The sequence below is a fragment of the Carassius auratus genome, chromosome 24 (genome assembly GCF_003368295.1).
Source record: "Carassius auratus strain Wakin chromosome 24, ASM336829v1, whole genome shotgun sequence".
Lineage (NCBI taxonomy): Eukaryota > Metazoa > Chordata > Actinopteri > Cypriniformes > Cyprinidae > Carassius > Carassius auratus.
In genome coordinates, this window is record NC_039266.1 from 7,633,220 (window position 1) to 7,653,475 (window position 20,256).

General features: G+C 34.9%; 1 protein-coding gene across 4 annotated transcripts; it reads left to right on the top strand.

The window, feature by feature from the left end:
• The first annotated feature begins 77 nt into the window (after positions 1-77).
• c24h18orf63 (chromosome 24 C18orf63 homolog) lies at positions 78-16,670 on the top strand. 4 transcript variants are annotated; one of them, XM_026200868.1, is made up of 15 exons: positions 78-229; positions 480-505; positions 622-756; positions 1,487-1,565; positions 2,524-2,580; positions 3,732-3,843; positions 5,432-5,473; positions 6,401-6,477; positions 7,193-7,299; positions 7,452-7,548; positions 8,981-9,066; positions 10,672-10,855; positions 13,077-13,646; positions 14,979-15,056; positions 15,997-16,668. In XM_026200868.1, exons 1-15 carry the CDS (start codon positions 209-211, stop codon positions 16,117-16,119), a joined length of 1,794 nt encoding a protein of 597 aa, XP_026056653.1. In that variant the 5' UTR covers positions 78-208; the 3' UTR covers positions 16,120-16,668. The 4 variants fall into 4 exon arrangements, with proteins under 4 accessions (XP_026056653.1, XP_026056657.1, XP_026056654.1 ...); XM_026200872.1 differs by lacking the exon at positions 2,524-2,580 and having other exon boundaries at positions 15,997-16,670; XM_026200869.1 differs by lacking the exon at positions 480-505 and having other exon boundaries at positions 95-404; positions 15,997-16,666.
• The last annotated feature ends 3,586 nt before the right edge of the window (positions 16,671-20,256 follow it).

Here is a 20,256-nt window from a genome sequence, read left to right on the forward strand (position 1 = left end):
CAGGACGAAATCTGATTGGACGATATCACGCTTGGGTTGCCTAGCGTGTCTGTTTTGATTGGACCGATGGCTGTCAATCAGCACACTGGCTCATGTGTGTCGGTGAAGCTCACGGAATTGGCAGGAGTTCACCAAAGTTCAGAGAGTGTAGTTGTCACGCGATACGGACGGAAGCGTTGCCGTTTATCGCCATCACGTTAATCAAGTGATGTCCGTTAGTCAAGAAGAAGTGGGTTGCCAAGTTTAGCCGCCGCTCTTGATCTAGTTTAGGCGTTTCTGTCAGATAAGAGTATGTTCACTTGAAACATTGTCACGCGAGCCTCAGTGACTCCCTTGCCGCCAAAAGCTCGCGCTCTAGTAACGTTACCTCAGCACTTATTATCGTTATATAACCTCAAACTGAGGTAAACCTAATCCTTTCTTTCTTTCTTTCTTTCTTTCTTTTAATCCACACATGTACATACGCTAACCTATTTCAGTGGTATAGAGTTCTTTCTTATCTGAGGTAACGGAACGTTAATTATTGACAATATGCGCCAAAATAGTCTCGTATTAACCAATATTATCTTATTTTGGTCACAGATCAGTCGACTAATTTAACCCTCATCATTTTCTTTTCAGAATGAGTGGAAGTGGGACACGGTCTCTGTTTTTTCTCAATCTTCCGGACCTGAGGAACTTATGTTGTGTAAATCTGTTCTTCTCGAACAGTTACGATGAAACAGACTTGAGAAACAAACAAGTGAAAACCTGCAGGTGACAAGACAGATATAATGTGTGCTGGTTATTAAACTGTAGTTTTGTTTTTTCCACATATTTATTAGATTCCTGACTGATCTACAAATTTAATCTAAACACATAAACTACGATTAGACCCTTGTTGTTAGACCTTATATTTTGAGGCTTGACATTAGCTTGCCCTTTTAACTGCTTAAAACACTGGTTAATTTATTTTGGAGGTTTTATTGCTTTTTCTCATTTAGGGCCATGAACATGCATGCAAAGTTAAGACACAAATGTGATTTGGAAAGATATAATGCAATTCACCAAAAAGACATAATAAAAAAGCAAAGGCTATACTAAGTGCAAATTGCAATAAATACTATGTGCAAAAATAAATAAGTACTATTTAATTACAAGTAATGACACTGTTTATACTTAGCTGTAGTTTTGTGCACCTCTATGTGCAAATGGTGACTACAAGCAGGCATAATTAAATAGGTTTTTATATATTTTTCATAAATATGTTTTTCATATTGTTAATTTTTTTCGACGAATGGAAACCAATGGGGTCAGTTTTACTCCCAACACAAAAAGGGTACTAAGATGTTTTGACCACAATAGCAGGGTTATATAAAACATTACACTACTGCTTCAGCTTGTGAAATCAGCTGAAAGGACCATGTGACTGTTTTATCAAATGAATCTAGAATATTTCAATATCTTGAACTCTGAAGTGTGAAAGCCTTTTCCGTCTGTCTTTCAGGGAGCTTGTCCTATTGCATTCAGACATTGTTGCTTCTCCTGTGTTGGGCCATTTTGGGGGCATTACTGTTATTATGACTGTAAGTATGATATATTTAATGATATTAGTTACATTTGCCAGCTTTAAATAAAAAATTAAAAGATCTTTAATAATTAATAATTCCCTTCTGATCTTAGGAAAACCAGCCTACTTTATATCTCACAATTCACGATCAAAATAACAAGATAAGAAAGTGATTGTGACATAAAAAGTCTCAATTACCGTTTTTATTTATTTTTCATTCCATTGCTGAAAGAGACGATAAACTTACAATTCTGAGAAAAAGTTAGAATTGCTGGGAAATTGACTGAATTGCGCCACAAAAAGCCAGACGTATACCTTTTTTAATATATTTTTATATCGATGCATGCAGAAATAAGGCTGAAGAAATATATATATATTTTACTACACCTAGCAGCCATAAAACTTTGTGTCTCAGTTGTGTTCATAAAGTACCTTAAAGGCAAGTGCGCTTGCTCATTAAATTCTTTCAATAAAATGTAACATAATTATATTTAATGATGATTTGAATCAACGGCGAAATGGATTATCTACAAAAAAGTCCATGTCACGCAAAGCATTTATGATTTATATTGCTTTCCCTGTTAAAACATGTTATCGTTCTTCTTTTCCTCTCGGTGTTCGTGATATGTGCATCACCTTGCGTGCATGTGCACCTGTCAGTGAAGTTTGTGCTGTTGCATGTGCGTGACTTTTCATCTGAGGGTGCATGTGTGCATGTGTGTGTGTGTGTGTGCGTGTCAGCGCAGCTCGTGCAAAGGCATGTCCCGTGCGAAGCAAAATATTTGAGGCACATTCCACACACTCTGTCATCTCCTTTCCTGTCCTGAACTAAGGCCAATTAAATCAGCAATCCAAAAGGAGAAAGGCGACATGCCTTTGTATCGACACAACTCAATAAAAAAAAAGACTGTACTATTACTATTTTTGTGTAACTGTCCATTCTGATTTTCTTTGTTCCCTGCATTTGGTCTCAGATTGCATTTTACAAGAGCGGTATCCTTCAGGCTTTTGCACAGAAACATGGTCTACAGGTTAGTTCAAAGAAACAGAATCTGTCTTGTTTGTCCAGAAATAAATCTCTCAAATATCCGTTGCTCCATGAGTTCAGTCAGACCCTACAGTATTTGACTCGTCTGGATTGTGTCTCCACTGCATCAAAACATACACTACAGTTCAAAAGTCTGGGATCAGTACGGTTTCTAACAAATCTACATTTGCTTGATAAAAAATACAGTAAAAACAATAATATTGTGAAATACTAGAATTGTTTCCTGTTTGAATATATGGTCAAATATAATTTATTAAAATGATGCAAAACTAAAAATTCAGCATCATTACTGTAGTCTGTAATTGTACATTATGATTATGATTAGAAATCATTTTAATATGCTGATTTGCTGATCAAGATACATTTCATATTGTCATATGAAATGTAATGAGCTATTGACATCAAATACTACAGTAGATAAATAATCCTTTAACCTGATAACTGTCACTCACGTTTTTGAAGATAGACATGAATGTGCATGATACAAACCTAAATTTTTATATTTCATGACTGAAAACATTTTGTAACATGATTTTGATGTGCCATTTACATGGTAATGCAATGTCTGATTTTAAAATGGGTTTTAAAGGATGAATTTTGAGATTTTATGTTTTCAAGTGATATATAACTTCTGATGATTTCTAAAATGTGAAAAAGGCAACGAGGAAGTCTTTTTTTTAAACAAAGGTCAAAGCTCCTTTTGTAATGTAGATTTCTGAGGGTGCACTCTTGTCATAAATTGATCTATTACTTTTCCTACATAATTTTTAACAAACAATATTGGTATAATATATATTTGGGTATAATATATATCTTAGACGTTTCCAATGATATATAGTTTGTCAAGATTAGATTAAATTTGATTGTAAAATAGTATAGTCAACGTAGGCATCCCGTATACGGGACGGGGTGACATTTAACAGGTTAAAATATTGAACCGTTATAAATGACTGCAGAATTGAATGAATAAAAAAAAAAAAAAAAAAACATTTTCAGACTGAGGTTGCACTGCAGAACATCAGACCTGTCTCTAATTTAATACGACAAATGCTAGAATCTAAAAAGATCAGAATTGGGAATCAGATTTGGGCCACTTTTGCCTGCTGTGTGAACAACTTTGTTTTTGTCTTGCAGCTCAACCCTTCTCAAAGGGTATTTCCTGCCATTCTGCAGACGTGTTTGTCTTATTCTGTGACTGCTAGACTTGCCCCTAAATGGAACAAAGCAGGACAATATCTAATAGCAGGTGAGGGGCGATATCTTAGAGCCAGAAACTTTTCCATGTTTTAAAAAATATTTTTTTTAAATCAAGTTGATTTTTGCCTGTGCATGGCATGGTACAAGCAATAGAAATCCACAATCATTGAAAACATGTGAATGTAGTCATTCACTAGTGTAGGCTGAGAGTAAAGTTCACTCTGTGGTTGATTTAGCTGGTGTGTAATCTGTCCCTTCACCTTCAGCCTTCTCTCTAGAGCACGCATGAGTAATTCATGCAGTCCAAGACCGGATGATCCTTTCATCTTTACTCAGCTAATATTGTTATTGCCTTGGCTCAAGGTCAGCAAGTGTCAGCTCAGCCCAGTTTAATGGAAATAAGCACACACATCAAATTTTGGAGTTTGACAGTGTTTAACACACCATAATTACAGTTGCAGTTACTAATTAAAGTATTATGGTATAATGTGTGATTCTTCTAATCAAGAGTCAGTCAGAAAGTCGTTCGCTTTTGCTTCTCATCCAAGATTGATTGGGTATTTATGTATAAAATGAGTGTAATAAAATGTTAAAATGAGTGCATGATAAGATGATCAGACAGTTTGATGGCCTTGTTTTGGAGGCCGTGCCTTGTGAAAGTGTGTGATGCCGTCCTTGAGCTCAGTTAAAGCTGCGTTCATGGCTCTCTGAAGTCTTTGGAGTTACTATAATTAAATCTTTCTTAAGCCCTATTCGGACGGGACCAGTTTTACAGGGGGTCGTTAGAGAAATATGTGTTTCACAGACGTACTTAGTGATTTTAATCCCGTCCGAATTCCAGAGAAAATTACGTACTGTTTTTCAGCAAACTCAGTGAATCCCGTCCGAATGCGAATGTCTGTGATTGCCGGCGATATTTTATTTCACACCGCGTTTCCTCATGTGTTTTGGCCAAAAGGGAATTACTGTAGATGCTCTTACCGCGTGCATGTTTGATATATTTGCTTCCCGGCAAAGAAATAATAATAATAATAAAAAATAAAAATAAAATCAAGAGCCAGATCACGTAAACTGTTAAGACCAGGTATTGTAATATCAGCATCAGGTAATATTACTCACGATTACTCACGCACTCCGTTACATAATGTTTTAATTACAGATGTACCTTTATGAAAATTAAACATTGGTTTAGCCTACTACTACTAAAAAAAAAAAAAAGTTAAAATAAAGAACACGGTTTTGCTATACTAGCCATTTAGTATTTAGTATTTATTGTGTAATAATACTAATGGTAATCAATCTGAATGACTATACACAATGCACTGATGCCCAGATGCACAAAACACATCCTCCCACCTCTGTAATAAACACTGAGATGTTTGTCCCGTCCAAATTGGTACATGAAAATCTCAGACGTCAGGTGGTAAGAATCATAACATAACTAATGTGGTTTAGAAAACTAGTCCCGTCCGAATAGGGCTTAGTGAATGTGCGCGTTCTTTGAAACACATCGTCAAAGATTTGTCTTAATTATCTTAGCAGATCCCCACCACATAGCATTTAATGAATCACACAGAGATCTGAATGCAGTTTGTTTAACCATCTTTGAGTAACAGTGATTTTTCATTCTTTCCCAGGGAATGATTTCCTCAGTGATTCTGGAAAACACAATGCGGTTGGTAGGTGGAACGCTGACGTTTGGATTTGCATTGTTGGACTGTGATTTATCTTGATCGCTGTGACTAAGGCGGTTGAGTACTTGTATAGATAAACATTGAAATGTATTTCTACTTTTAGGAATTTTTTAGTGCTCCAAAGTGAAAGTTGTAGAAATCAGACCATAAATTTTTCCTTATCAAAATAAATCTCTAAATAGAAAAATGTATTTCTTAGATTCTGCATGTTCTACTGAATGATATTTCAAATCAAGGAACAGATTTGGGTTGCCTGATAATATTAATAGGTATATAACTTTGTTGTCTGTTAGAAATGCACATTTGATAGTAGCTTGAGTTAGGATGCAGAGGTCAATTTTTGTTCATTGTCAAAATCATTAACATCTGTAAAAAATTGTAGCAACCTATAGTTACATATATTCTGACCAAGGTTGGTTTTTATTTTTTATTTTATTTTATTTTTTAGTAATCCTTGGTCTCCCATAGTTGCATACATTTAAATTATGATAAACACAGTTAAAATCCAAAATCATCACAGTTAAAAGAACCAAAGACTTAAACTATTTCAGCATTTAATTTATTTAATACAAAAGTTTCACAATTACAGTTGAATTACTGAAATAAATTCACTTTTCCATGACATTATAATTTATTGTGATGCACCTGTATGTTTTTTATGAAAAACAGTGTAAATGCAAACATGCAATAGCTTAATCACAAATACATACTATAATTTTCATTACTCCTGTATAAAAAACTCAGTGTGAATATCCCAAATTTCTACCACAATATCTTGGTGCAGTGAGTGGTAATTTTTTAATTCCACTTTTGGCGCATTAACATTTTATCGAACTCTTTATATTGTTTCTTTATACGGCAATAATTATCGTTATCGAATGATCATCTATACTGTTGTATATTCCTTCACAGTGCTTGAGCTGAGTCTTACTGAGACTCATTTGTGTGTCAGTGTGGAGGCCAACACAGTCAGACTTCCTCCAGCTCAGGTGAGAGTTCAGACACCTCCAGTCTGCGTTCACAATCTCCTTTCTGACCTCTTATGACCTGTGAACCAATGTACTGCCTCGGTTCATCTCCTATGCCTTATTTCAACCTGATTGTGCTGAGTGGACAGAAGGAAAAGCATTTAAGCATCTCTTAATTGTTAATGTTGATTCAGATGACTAGCTGAATCCAAGTGGTGTGCTTGTTTGTTATATATTTGTTGTTTTCAACAAATTAGCATTTTAATAATATGCATATATACATAATATGTATACTGTATATGCATATATACATGTGCATAAAAATTAGTCATTCATAATCGTTTTACACAAATGTACTACAATGCATCTAATAAAGTTAAGTTAAATATTAATTTAAACTATTTGCATATATAAATATAGATAAATCATATCAAATATAAATAAAAATAATAATCTCAGTAACTAATTCTATGTATATTTTATTTAACAACATATTCATGTATAGATATAATAATGCATTTCTGCTTTCTGCATATATGCTGTGATACATAGAGCATAATATTTGCATTAATTTATTTTATTTAAAAAAATAGCTGTTAACATATTATTGAAATAGTAATTGGCATTAATGAGACCAGTTATTATTATATATAGTTAAAGTTTGTGTCAGATTGCAGTATTTCTTGTTCTTGTTCCTGTGTGTGGTGTTTATTTATGCTCATCTGTCTTCTGCCAGATAAAGGATTTTAATGTTCCTGCTCCTGTGGTGAAAAACTTCCTCCACAGTAATGATGCTGTGCTGGATGTAGACATGACGAATAACTGGTGCCACGTTCTGCCAAGGTGTGTGTCTGTGTATATGTGTGCATATTCAGTGTTGTTGTTATAAAGCTGGACTGTTGCTCCACTGGGCATCATGGGGCATCAATCTCCTTTGTTAGCATTGTTTTAGACAAATGAATCAATGTTTTTCCTTCATTGTTTTCTGTGGACAGTATGAAGAAAGGCCAGATCATTAGCATCAGTCGCAGGATTCCCCAGCAAAGCCCATTCCAGTCTTACATGGAGTTTCAGAAGCACTGGGACAACATGGTAAACGCTAGCACCTGGAGAAAACAATAGTGCACACCTCTCCTCAATAAACCCGTCATTAGTTTCATGTTTGTAGCACAAGCAGTGACCAAAGTTTAAAGGAATATTTCACCCATTTGCTTAAAAGATGTACAAATTCACTCACCCACTGGCCATCCAAGATGTAGATGATTATGTTTCATCAGATTCTGAGAAATTTAGCATTAGATCGCTTGCTCTGCAGTGAATGGGTGCCGTCAGAATAAGAGTCCAAACAGCTGATAAAAACATCACAATAATCCACAGCACTCTAGTCCATCAGTTAATATCTTGTCAAGCCAAAAGCTGTTTTCAATCAAATGTTTCAACTTTAAACCAAAAATATAAATCCATAATACATAATACTGCTTCCTTTAGTGGAAAAAATCCATCTCCTGTTGTCCTCTCACATCAAAATCCTCACACATATTTGTTGTAAGCGCTTTTCGCTTGTAAATAGTGCTTGATTTGTGCATATTTCTCTCTTGATTGGGACAGGAAGACCTTTTCTCTGGAGAAAATCAGTTCGAAGTTAAAATGTCTTGATTGATTTATTTAATCCGAACACGCAGCGTTTCATTTGACCAGACATTCATTTTCATGTGGCTTGCTTGTGAGTTAATGAGATTGTTATGCATCATAATTAATCCCCAACAAATTCAGAGCAGTTTTCACTGCATTATTAAATTAGAGCAAACAATTTACAGATCATTAGAGAGTTTCAGGTTTTTGATTTATTCACAGGACTGCTCTCAAATAAAACAGCATGGCTTGACTGTTAATGATATCTCAGTATCTGACACCGCTTTTGTTGCTTACAGTTCGTAAATGGACTGTCATTCTGGTGCAAGATTTCTGTGTGTGTGCGTGTGTGTGTGTGTGTGTGTGTGTGTGTGTGCGTGTGTGTGTGTGTGTGTGTGTGTGTGCGTGTGTGCGTGTGTGTGTGTGTGTGTGTGTGTGTGTGTGTGTGTGTGTGTGTGTGCGTGTGTGTGTGTGTGTGTGCGTGTGTGTGTGTGCGTGTGTGTGTGTGTGTGTGTGTGTGTGTGTTTGTGTGTGTGTGTGTGTGTGTCAGCACTCTGATCCTCTTCTGTTTGGTTTAGAGTTCACAATGTAACCTTTGATCACAAACAGACTCAGTCAGTCGTGGGGCTTGGCTTTATCAAACTAAATTTGTATGTATGTGCAGACATGCACGATTACCCATTTATATTGTGTATACACTGTCTGGTTAAACCTAAATCACATCCAGATATTTAGTTTGAAAGTGCTAGCTTGCTTTCAAATATACACAAATGCAAGATAATCTGCTCATTAGAAACTTAATTTCCCTAAACTGTATAAATGTTCCTGTCTCTCTGTAACTCCTGCTCTTCTGTCTGTCTCTTTAACTGACTGTCTCTTTTTCTTGGTTTAGTATGGATATCATCTGCCCTCAGTGAGTGAAGAGGAAGCCGTCTACTGCAGTGTGTACTTTAAACCAATAGGTGACAAGCTGTTCACGTATCCTTCAGTTAAGGTTTTAGTAAATGAGCACTTCCCTGTCAGTAGCTGGGTTTCCATCATCCTGCTTTTATGTGCATTTTGAAGTATCGCATCAGAATCGATTGACGGATATATGCAAAAAAAGGTTAATGGCAATAATGGGAGATGGAAATGCATTTTGCGAATAAATTCCTCCAGGCGCATCAAAAAAAAATTATTTGGACACAAGTTAATTTCGCAACTTTGGATGCAAACCCGGCTATTAAGATATTGATTTCAGCTATTATAACAAAACATTTGCTCTCGGTAAGATGTTACAGTCTTGTCCAAAACACCAATTTAGGATCTTCTTGTGCTCCATTCACAGCATCAATCTGAAGGCATTTTTTGCTAGAAAAAAAAATCAACTGTTTTTCAGACATAAATACTTCTGCTGGGTTACGAATTGAATGTGAAAAGTAGTACAGCAGACTGGTTTGACTGACACTGATGCAGCATGATCATGACACCTAGTGGACATGGGATGTGCTCTTCATGTTCAGATGCAGAGCTGGCATCACATACCGTGCTACATGCAACATTTATATCAAGCATTAGTACGATACATTGTTGCCAACTGACCTTGTTGCATTGCATTAATTTCATCAATGATGTACAGTTATCTTCTCAATGGTGAAATTTACATTTAATCCAATTTTGGGAAAATCCTGATGGCAATGCAACTAAACGATGGATCAAGAATCAGATGTTAGAAATGATTTCTTCTGGTTGCTACATAAATATAAGGCTGAGTGCTTTTAAAAAGTCTCAGCAAAGCTGCATTTTTTTTTTTTAAAGATACAGTAAAAATAGTAATATTGTTAAATATTATTCCATTTTTAAACAAAAGTTTTTTATGTCTTGTTTTAAAATGACATTTATTCCTTTGGTGTAAATGTGTATTTTTATCATCATTACTTCAGTCTTCTTTGTAACAAGATCATTTTTCCAGAAATCATTCTGATATGCTGATTCAGCTGCTTCATATTTTTGTGAAAACGATGACCTTTGTTTTTTTTGTTGTTTTTTTTTGGGGGGGGGGGTGTTGGGGAATTATAAAAAAAAAAAAAAAAAAACATTAGTTAGAATTAGAAATATTGTAATAATGTAGTAATGTAAAACAGTAACTGTCATTACCGTGACTTTTTATCAATTTATTTAATCTTTGCTAAATAAAAATATTTCTTTGTTTTATACAGAAAAAAGAAAACAACGTTTAAGCAATACTGTACATAAACAAAATCTGAATATTATACTTAGTATGCATGCTCTACGCTGCAGTAATAGTCAGAGCAGCCTTCATCTATTTTTCTTCCCAGTGCAATCCCAGAACTCTGGGAATTCAACACTATTCCCAAACATTTTCTTATTATTAATATTACATAAGCCCCATTTTCACACATATGCTAGATATCGGCACAGTGTGAATCATGTCTCCACTTACATTACACATTGCAGGGACAAACTAAAGATTATAAACAAACCTTACATTTTTTAATGATGCTGTGTTTGGATCTTGTTCATTTATAACTGAATTATTATTTTCCCCTCTGTGTTGGTGATAAATATCCTTGACTTGCTCAGATATCCATTGTGCTGCATCCGCACTCAGCCGGTGCAGTGTTTTCCCAGAGTGGACCTGCAGGGGGTGCTGGGAAACTTCATATCAGATCTGCAGGCCGCACTCGAGAGTGTGTGTGGTTTATCAGTGCAGATGACCTGCAAGCCTTGCTACTACAGCTATGAACTGACCAGACCAGACCCTCAGGTACTGCACACACACACACACACACACGTGTCCATGAACACAAACATGCTGTCACTCAGCTTACTCTGCTGCTGATAGCAATAAAGTAGCAATCAATTGGATTTGACATCAAGTACTGCACTCTGCTGCTTAGTATTACTTCTGACATTGTCTAATTTGTTATGAATATGCTCATCTGCAGCACAGATGCAACTGAATGTTGCTTTATGGATGTTACAAAACTATTGAGGTGCATGTGTTATCCAGATTTTACAAACAAGCGGATTATGCAGACAGTAGAAATCCCTTTTCAAATAATATTAGTATAATATTTTTTTTTTTTTTTTTTTGCAGACATTAAATATTTTTGGAAAGCTGGTGTGGCATGCTATTCTCAATACAACACATTATTTGAAACCACTTTATGTTTTTTCTTAATTATTATATGTAGCTTTTATGGCCTGATTTAAAAAAAAATGATATGTTGGAGCAATTTCATATTTTTAAAATAAAAATAAAATATTTACAATTATTCAAATATTAATGGACCTCCGGTAGATTGCTTATTGTATAGAAAATTGTCTAAACTTTTATGCATGCAGCTTTGATGGCCTGATGTAATTTATTTGTCATACCACAATTAAAATTTAGTAAAAATGTGATTAAATCTGGCGATTAAATTAAAAGAAATGGTCATCAGTTACAGGCAGATTATATGCACATTCTCTTTTGTTGGAGCAATTCCATATTTTAGAAATTATTACATGCATTAAAATGTATTTATAATTTATTAAAATTTAAATCAACTTGCAGTAGATTAAAAAAAAGATAAAGATAAAGATGATTTTTTTTCTTTTAAATCTGATTGTCTATAGCCACACTTCTTGAGTTCTTTGTATTAAATACATTTAAATCTTCATCATTTTTAACTAGGATTATTTTGTGAATCTAATTTTCTTAATTATGCGTGCAGCCTTGATGGCCTGATTAATTATGGTGAATAAATTAAAAGAAGTCTTGGCCAGTTTCAGACAGATGATCAGAATGTTTCCTTTTACTCCCATATAAATCTGAAACATTGATGCTGATTGAAATCCTCGGACACATAATACATCAACCGCCCACAGAAGTGATCAAAAGAGACATCATGCAGATGCAATGCTTATTAATAACTGCAGCTTCCACCCACTTCAACAGCAATATTTAGTCGAAGGCGTGGCCTGTATCAGATCCTTTCGCTTAACATTTAAGATACAGAATACAAGTAAGAGTTTCCAATACCTGATACGACATTAGATCATTTCTTCCTTTTAGTTGTTGTTGGCGCATGGAGGAGAGTCTAGCAGTCGGCCAGATGGGTTAAGGTTTAATTTATACTGGCCAGAGCTGAGGTTGATGTTATTAAACTTTGACAAATGTTGTGAAACGTGATTTGAAACAATGTATGTGCTGTTTGTTAGTACAGATGGAGAGCTGGCGCAGAGGAAGCCTTCATTAATCTTACAGACTGTAATGATTGATAATGGCAACATTAGGCAGCAGTGATTAACTGACTGCTTAATTTATGTTAGATGCACAAAAGCATACTAGTGCCAGCATCATTATAAACATACATGTTCAGCACAAACAATTGCTTAACTAAGAGGAACCTTACAGATTTCACCATCGAGAAAGTATTTCCTTGAGAAAGAGAAAGCTCACAGATTTGGAGCCAGTCTGCCGTAATATAACAAGATGTTTTGGGGTTATTGAAGTCCTGCGATGCATGTTGGAGCAATTCTATATTTTATTAGTAAAATTAAATATTGACAATTATTGAAATATTAATTGAGGAGTTGTAGTGGATTATATATTTTAGAAAAAGTAAACTTAATTATACTATAATAATAAAAAATAATAATAATATGCAATAATTTTACAGTTGATTTATTACGTAAAATAAATGTATTATGTATTATGATCTGAAATATTTATAAATTATATCACATTTTATATATTTAATGTCAATTTTGGCTTAAGATATCATGTCTCTAGTGCCACGCAATAGAGTTTTACATATTGAACAATATCTTTTTGGAGTAGTTATAATCAGAATTTAAGAAATTAGAAATTTCATTGAAGTTTAATGGTAAGTGAACCTATTTTTGTAGACGTCAGTGCAGAGTAAACCAAACTTGCACACTTACATAGGAACTTTTGCACAGGAAATATTTCCCTATTCACAGCCTCCTTATATTTGTAGCGCTTTGGGTTGCTTCCTGCAAACGTGACGACAGAGAACAGCAGCAGATCTGTACTGAAGCAGCTTCCCAGCAGCTGGCCACGGGACGCAGCTCAACAGCGCTCCAGTCAGTGTGACTCAACTGCAAAACAGACTCAAATGGAAAAGAGATCCAGTTTGGATTCGTCTGTTGGCCGGAAAGACTGGACGTCCTCCAACTTGGCAACTCAGTCCTCTTCCTCTCACACTAATGTTCACTTTACTCACATCCAGTCACAGTCTGCGCTTCCAAGACCAAAGCTTGTGCCAGTCTTCAGAAACCGATCCCACAGCCGCCGAGTGAACGTGACAGAGATGTGTGCAGTGAAACAGCAGCAGGAGCCGGACGGACAGAAGCTGACCGCAGTTATAATGCCTCTGTCATCATCTTCTAAACCCCACTGCTCCACACCACCAGCTTCTTCCAACCAGTTCTCCAGGCCTCCAGCCTCGGAGCGGATGACTTTACCTTTTTCTAAAACCAATGATGCGATCATCCCTAAAGTACAGATGCAGCCCCACGTCATGCCTGAGATCCCCAGCAACAGAGGAGTAAGAAAACTGTGCATTTCATTGAGTTACTCACCCCACAATTACAGTTTATTAATCAAAAGGCATGTCCAGCAAATTGAAATTATTAAGCGTGTACCATTTGTGACCCTTGAGCACTAGTCATAATAAGTAGAAGATATTTATAGCAATAGCCAACAATACGTTGTATGGGTCAAAATTATAGATTTTTCTTAAATGCCAGAAATCATTAGGATATTAAGGAAAGAACATGTTTCATTAAGATATTTTGTAAATATAAAATTTTTGATTAGTAATATGAATTATCTCAATCTCAAAGTGCGAACTTGTGAAAGTTTATTAAAAGTTTAACAAAAATAATATTTTCTCCAATTCCATTATGTTTTCCTAAATTTGTGATGTATCAATTTATTACTAAAATAGTGGTAATCAAAATAAGATATAAAACATATATTTTTTTTTTATTACAATTAAGTAATTCCTTTTATTTTTTAACAAACAAAGTGCTGCACAACACAGGTTTACAGTTCAAATTAAAACATGGAGGAAAAATTGTGTGGTTATTCCTTAAAAATAAATTATATATATATATATATATAAAAAATGCTTGCTTATGAGTGTAACAGACAAAACTGTGGTGCTTATTAACACAGAGACATACAGACTTCATATATAAATAGTTTAGTTTAGTTTAACATTATTGAACAGGGACAAGTGTTATACCAGAGTAAGCTTTAAAGCTATTTTGCATCTGCAGTCCCTGGGCAGGATGTTGTTACAAAATTACAATATTCAATTACAAACAATACAACACATACATTATCATCGCATGCCGTAAAATAAAAAGAAAAAAATCAGGTCTGTGATCATATACTTGGTTTTACTCAAGACATACTTTAAGTGTAGTTTTAAAAATACTAAATGTTGTGCACTCTCTAATATAAACAGGTATTAAACTCCACCTTTCTTCTGCTCTAACTGTCCGAAGACGGTTTCCTTATTCTGAATCGAACAACCAAAGTCTTTTTGCAATTTAATATTCACAAACACTTTGATGTTATACATTAAATTCCTTTTTTTATGAACAGATTCTTCGATTAACGCAGAAATAAATCATAGGGCCCTAATTTCTAAGCAGTTAAACTCACAAAAACAGAGCTCTTGGCAAATGCGTGGTAAGTTTCTCTCTCTTGGAAAGTGTAAAAATGTAGTTTGCTGATTGCTGTATTTCTCATGGGATAGTGGGGCTAGGCAAATTAATCAGTGCAGTTTCCTGAAAATAATTCCTGAACCTTCATGAATGATTAAATCTGGTGTGGTGTTTCTAATGGATCCTGTCTGGATATCTTTCAGGGAGACATGTTTGAGTCAAAACCAAAGAGGCTCAAGCAGAGCGTGCAGGACGTGGAAGTAAATGCAACCAGCAATCAGGTACATTCAGTATATTACTTACAGTCTATGTATGTTTTATTAGAGAGAAGATAAGCTCATATTTTTTTCTTTATGATGGAGGCTACTAACAGGTGCAGCCATATATAAACCCATATTTTGGGTTCTTTTTAAAAGAAATGTATACTTTTATGCAAAAAATGGATCTATCGCAGTAACTGAAACTGACAGTGAATACCTTTATAATGTTGCAAAGGATCTCTATCTCAGATAAATGCTGTTGTACTGAATTTTCTATGCATCAAATAATCCATAAAATATCATGGTTTCCACAAAAGGAAGCAGCACACGTGTTTTTCTTCAGCAGTAAATCATCATATTTTCATGATTTCTGAAGATCATGTGACTCTGAAGACTGGAGGAATGATGCTGAAAATACAGCGCTGCATCACAGGAATAAAATACATCAAAGTAGAAAACTAAAATTTTTTATTGTAATATTTTACAATATTACTGTATATTACAGTGCAATGCTGTGTTAACATTATATTTTACTATGTGTAGTGTTTGATAAAAAACTAGCCATATTTATTCATATATTTAATATCAAGTCATTTACTGGTCTTCACAGATTCTGCACATTTATAAAGAATTGTCAATTATGTTTATACAATTTGGAAAAATTTACAAAAAATAAAATCAGTCTCAACTCTACACTTTACATGTTGGATTACTAAATATTTTGGATAATTTATAATGCTTTCACCTACCAGAAAATATAGAACTTAATATTTTTTTTAATTAATTAATTAATATAATTTCATTTAATATATATTTTTTTTAAAGCCATTCTGTAGAACATCAGTGCAAACAATGGGGCAGGAAATTCTGCATATTCTGTAGATTATTGCAGTTAAAAACGTAAATCAGTTTTCAAGCTGCATACGACCTTATGAAGGTTATTTCCTTTGTCTGTTTTCAGCTCTCTAAGATCAGCTCGGCGACTCTGCAGACATGGTTGAAGAGTCGAGGGATCAGTGTGCGCTCAAAGGATAAGAAAGAGGTGCTGGTGTCAAAGGTCATGAAGTGTTTGAGTGAACCTTAGGAGTGTTAGGTTTGGTTACCAGCTTAAAACACACACTATAGAGACTTTGCATGAGTTTGTGTTTGTTCTATTGATAAACTCTGTTGACAGTTCAGTGCGTTTGCCACGAGTTACACTGTATTCATTGCACATGACATTTGATTTCAGCCTCTTTTTTTCTCAAGCAAGACCTTGTGAGCTAAAAATTGTTTAACTGGATCCAGAGTTTGGAAAGAACTACAGATAAAGGAAAAAAAACATCTTTCTTTGTAAAGTAGTCTTTTTTTCTTAACTCATTGGTCATTTGTCATCAGATTTAATCTGTTATGTTTAGTTAAACCATGCTCTGACTTTAATCAAGACTTTGGAAAAGAACCGGATGAAAGCATTAACTTTGTCTCAGAAGTTTCTCCTAGAATTCTTTAGAAGTAAAATCAGACGCAGATGAGACAATTATTAACATGCAGTAAGAAGAGGTATATAATGCACGGAAATAGCAGCTCAGGCATTTAATGACAGAATGGAAGAAAGTTTATCTTGAAATCTCTTCTTTAGATTGCAGACAGAAGTATTTTGTTGAAATCTCATAAAAATGTAAAAGATCTAGATGAGCCATGTGAGATCACTGCAGATTTTGGGTGTTTTTAATTGTGCTTCTAGCATGTTTCTAGCACACAGGATTTCATCTGGCAATAATGAACGCATGCTCTGCAGAAAACTGATGCAAGGTGACTTCCCTCGATTCTGATTGATGGCTACTAATAGGAGCCAAATTACGCTGCTTTCTGTATCTTAAAAGAGCAAGATCATTCTTGTCTCTACTGCCCTTTATACTGACAGAGTTTAATGACCCATACACATCTGACTTGGAAAGCTTTGCAGTAAGTAGGAGTTCATCCAGAAGCAGGAATGCACTTCTGTGGGGCAAATATTGTCAGGATTTTGCACCTCAAAGATGTGTTATGTGAAACAGACTTGCTACCCACCATGCTGTGATTAACAGACTGTTACCCAGCTTCTGATATCAGCAGGTTTAATTGATGCATGGCTTGTTTATGGCGGCGTACAGGGGTTCGTTGATTTATCGACTCTTGGTTTAAGTCTTCAACCTCACGTCACACACAAAGAAAAATGCTCTGTGAAAATGGTTCCCACGCTTTGCAGAATCAGGCTTTTTTTGGTCTGCATCAGCACATGCAGCGAGTGATATGCCTGATATATTGCAATCGATGGTGTTTTTAAAACACTATCTAAATCAGTCTGTCATATATTTCATCTAAGAGACAATGCATATATTCATATGCGGCTGCTCTTCTGTTATTTGTGGTTCATTTACTGAAATCAGAGCACACTTGAATGCACTTTTGTTAAGGTGCCAGTTGCCACAAGGCATGGTAAAAATTGCTGGCGTGCTGGTTCCTGCTCTCATCTCACAGTACAGGCCTCAGGACTCCTCCATCGCTCTGATTTAGGCTGTTTACCTGAGTCCTGACCTGCCACACTATACTCACAACCAGTCAAGAGTCAAGGAGTCTCCTGCTGTAATGAGCTTTCACAAATGATGCATTAAAGTACCATATTAAATGCTTGATTGACTAAGCAATGATGGCATATTTATTCGGAGATAACCCAAATTAATTGCAGATTTATTTTTTTATATATTTCTTTGAACTATGAAAAAGAATTACATTTGGTCTACCAGTCAGCATGAAGTATGTGGGAAGATTGTATTTACTCTTTCACTGTCTTTTGCAATTCCCAGTGTTATGATTCAGTCGTGATAACCACATCACATTAATCCAGAAGTAATCCACGTGACTCCAGTCCATCAGTGAATGTCTTGAGAAGAGAAGAGTTGCATGTTTGTTGAAATAAAATTAATAATAAATAAAAACCTGGCCCTAATCCATTTGTACTATTGGTTCTACAATGAAAAAGTTATCTCATCTGAATCAGGAGAGAAATATGCATATCTCCAGCACTGTTTACAAATGGAAACAGTTCAGAAAAGTTTCAAACAGATGTGTGGGTGGATGTTGATGTGATGTTGGCAACAGGAGATGGACTTACTCAATGCATTTTGGGCAGAAGCAACAGTTTAAAGTTAAAACAAATTACGTATGGATTTGTTTCTTACAAGCACAGCTTTTAGCTTCACAAGACATTAATGTATGGACTGGAGTTATGTGAATTACTTATGAATTATTATTATTTACTATAGAAAAATAATACATTTTTTTCGTAAAATAATTTAGTATTTACCCTCGATGTTTTAAATCTTCATGGCTTTTATTTGAACAGAATATTGGTAAAATGCTATATATTTCCATCCACTGAAATGTTGGAAATATGTAAATGTAAATTAAGTGTCTCTACGCTTTTTATTCCAAATGCAGGTTGAACTATTATTAGCTGTATGTGTGTGCTGTAAATTACAGTCTATACAGTACACAATTAAATTGCAGTATTTGACAATCACGATTTGATGTTATATTGTTTTTTTATTTTTATTAAAATTGACTGCATACCCCCATTTGTTTATTTTAATGTTACATGTAAATAATTTGCAGTCCCCGTTGACTTGACTTGAAGAATAACTGATGCGATGATCACTAGAATACAAATACATAAACATAAACAACAATGATTTTGAATCATTCACGCAGATTAAATAATAATTACACAATTTACGTGTGTATGGCATTGTTATGAGCAGCACCTAGTTAAACTGGATTGTGTGTCAGGGTTCTGTCACTTCAGTCTAGTGTTATTCATGGTTTTGTTTTCATATGAGCGCTTGACTTCGAGACTGCTCGAGCCGTTCGCTCTTGTCTGCGCGTCCTGTTTCATGTTGGAGCGTGGTGTTCGGATCCCGGCACTCATGTCATGCTGAGTTTCGGTTTTTTGTCGGGGACCGGACACTCGCGCTCCATGTTCAGTCTTGTTGTGGTAGCGTGCCGTCTCAAGTGTTGTCTTGTATTGTTGCATGCAGCTCGAGTTATCGGCTGCGTGCTTTCTTGTTCTGTTTTGTCTTGTGCTGTCTTGTGTGAACACACGGCTTATGAGTTTGCTCCATTAGCTGCGTGTTTATTTCTAGTTCAAGCACATAGCTTGTGATTGGTTTGCTGGCCATGTGCTTGTGCTTGTGTTTTTGTTTTGTGTGAGCACATGGCTTTTGTCCCATCTTGTTACTTGATTATTGATGTAATTTCCCCCACATGTGTTCCCTCGTTACTCTCCTCATCAGCTTCATATTTATTGTCCTTGTGTTTGCAGTCTGGTTGCTAGTTCGTTGTCAAATATTTGTCTGTGCACATCGTGCCTTGCCAGTCTAGTTTTGTATGTTTCCCCTACGGGGTAGTTTTTGTTTGTTTATTTTATTATTATTATTACTATTAAAGAGCCCTTCTCTCTGCATCATTGAGTCCTCGCCTCATCCCTCTACCCCAAACCCTGACATTGTGGGTGGTAAAGAAATAAGACAAAGGTTTTTGAACTGAAATACTGTGCACAAAAACTGCAGCACTTTAGTGAATTGTAGGGCCCTATGATTTCCGTGATGCAGAGAACACAGATGGAATCGCGGAATACAGTCATAAAAATGGAATTTACAGTTTAACATGGAATGTCACAGAATTTGTCAAATTTTGAATTAAAAGTATAAAAAAAAAAATCTGAAGTAGGTCATTGCACTTACATCAAATTGCGATATGGACTAATATCTGTGAAAAATTAAATGAATATTTTATGCCTTCATTTGATAACCAGAAAAATGTAAATACACAACAAAATTTCAGAGGAAAAAAAAAAAGATTTTTTTTTTACAAATTAAGTTGTTGTTATGCATTTAAATAAGTACACATGCTAAAACACAGAATTAAGTAACAATAAAACATACGGTGAAGAAAAAAAAATTCATAGGGCCCTAAACATGTAATTTTTGTTAAACTTTTAATAAATTGATCTGAAAATGTATACGTTTTATGATTATAATTAATTGGACATGTTTTTTAATTAATACAATTTAATTTAACCATTAAAAAGGAGTTTAACCAGGAATCCAGAAAAATTTAAACCAAAAAAAAACTGAATTTGAAAAAAATTCAACAAAATTTAGGAAAAAATAAAACGGATTTCATAGGGCACTGAATTGGTCTC

Coding starts and splice junctions, on each gene's coding strand:
- c24h18orf63 (XM_026200868.1), top strand. CDS start 209: ATGTCCGTTAGTCAAGAAGAA. Junction 506..621: donor AGAGTTCTTTCTTATCTGAG/GTAACGGAACGT, acceptor TTTTCTTTTCAG/AATGAGTGGAAGTGGGACAC. Junction 2,581..3,731: donor CACAGAAACATGGTCTACAG/GTTAGTTCAAAG, acceptor TTTGTCTTGCAG/CTCAACCCTTCTCAAAGGGT.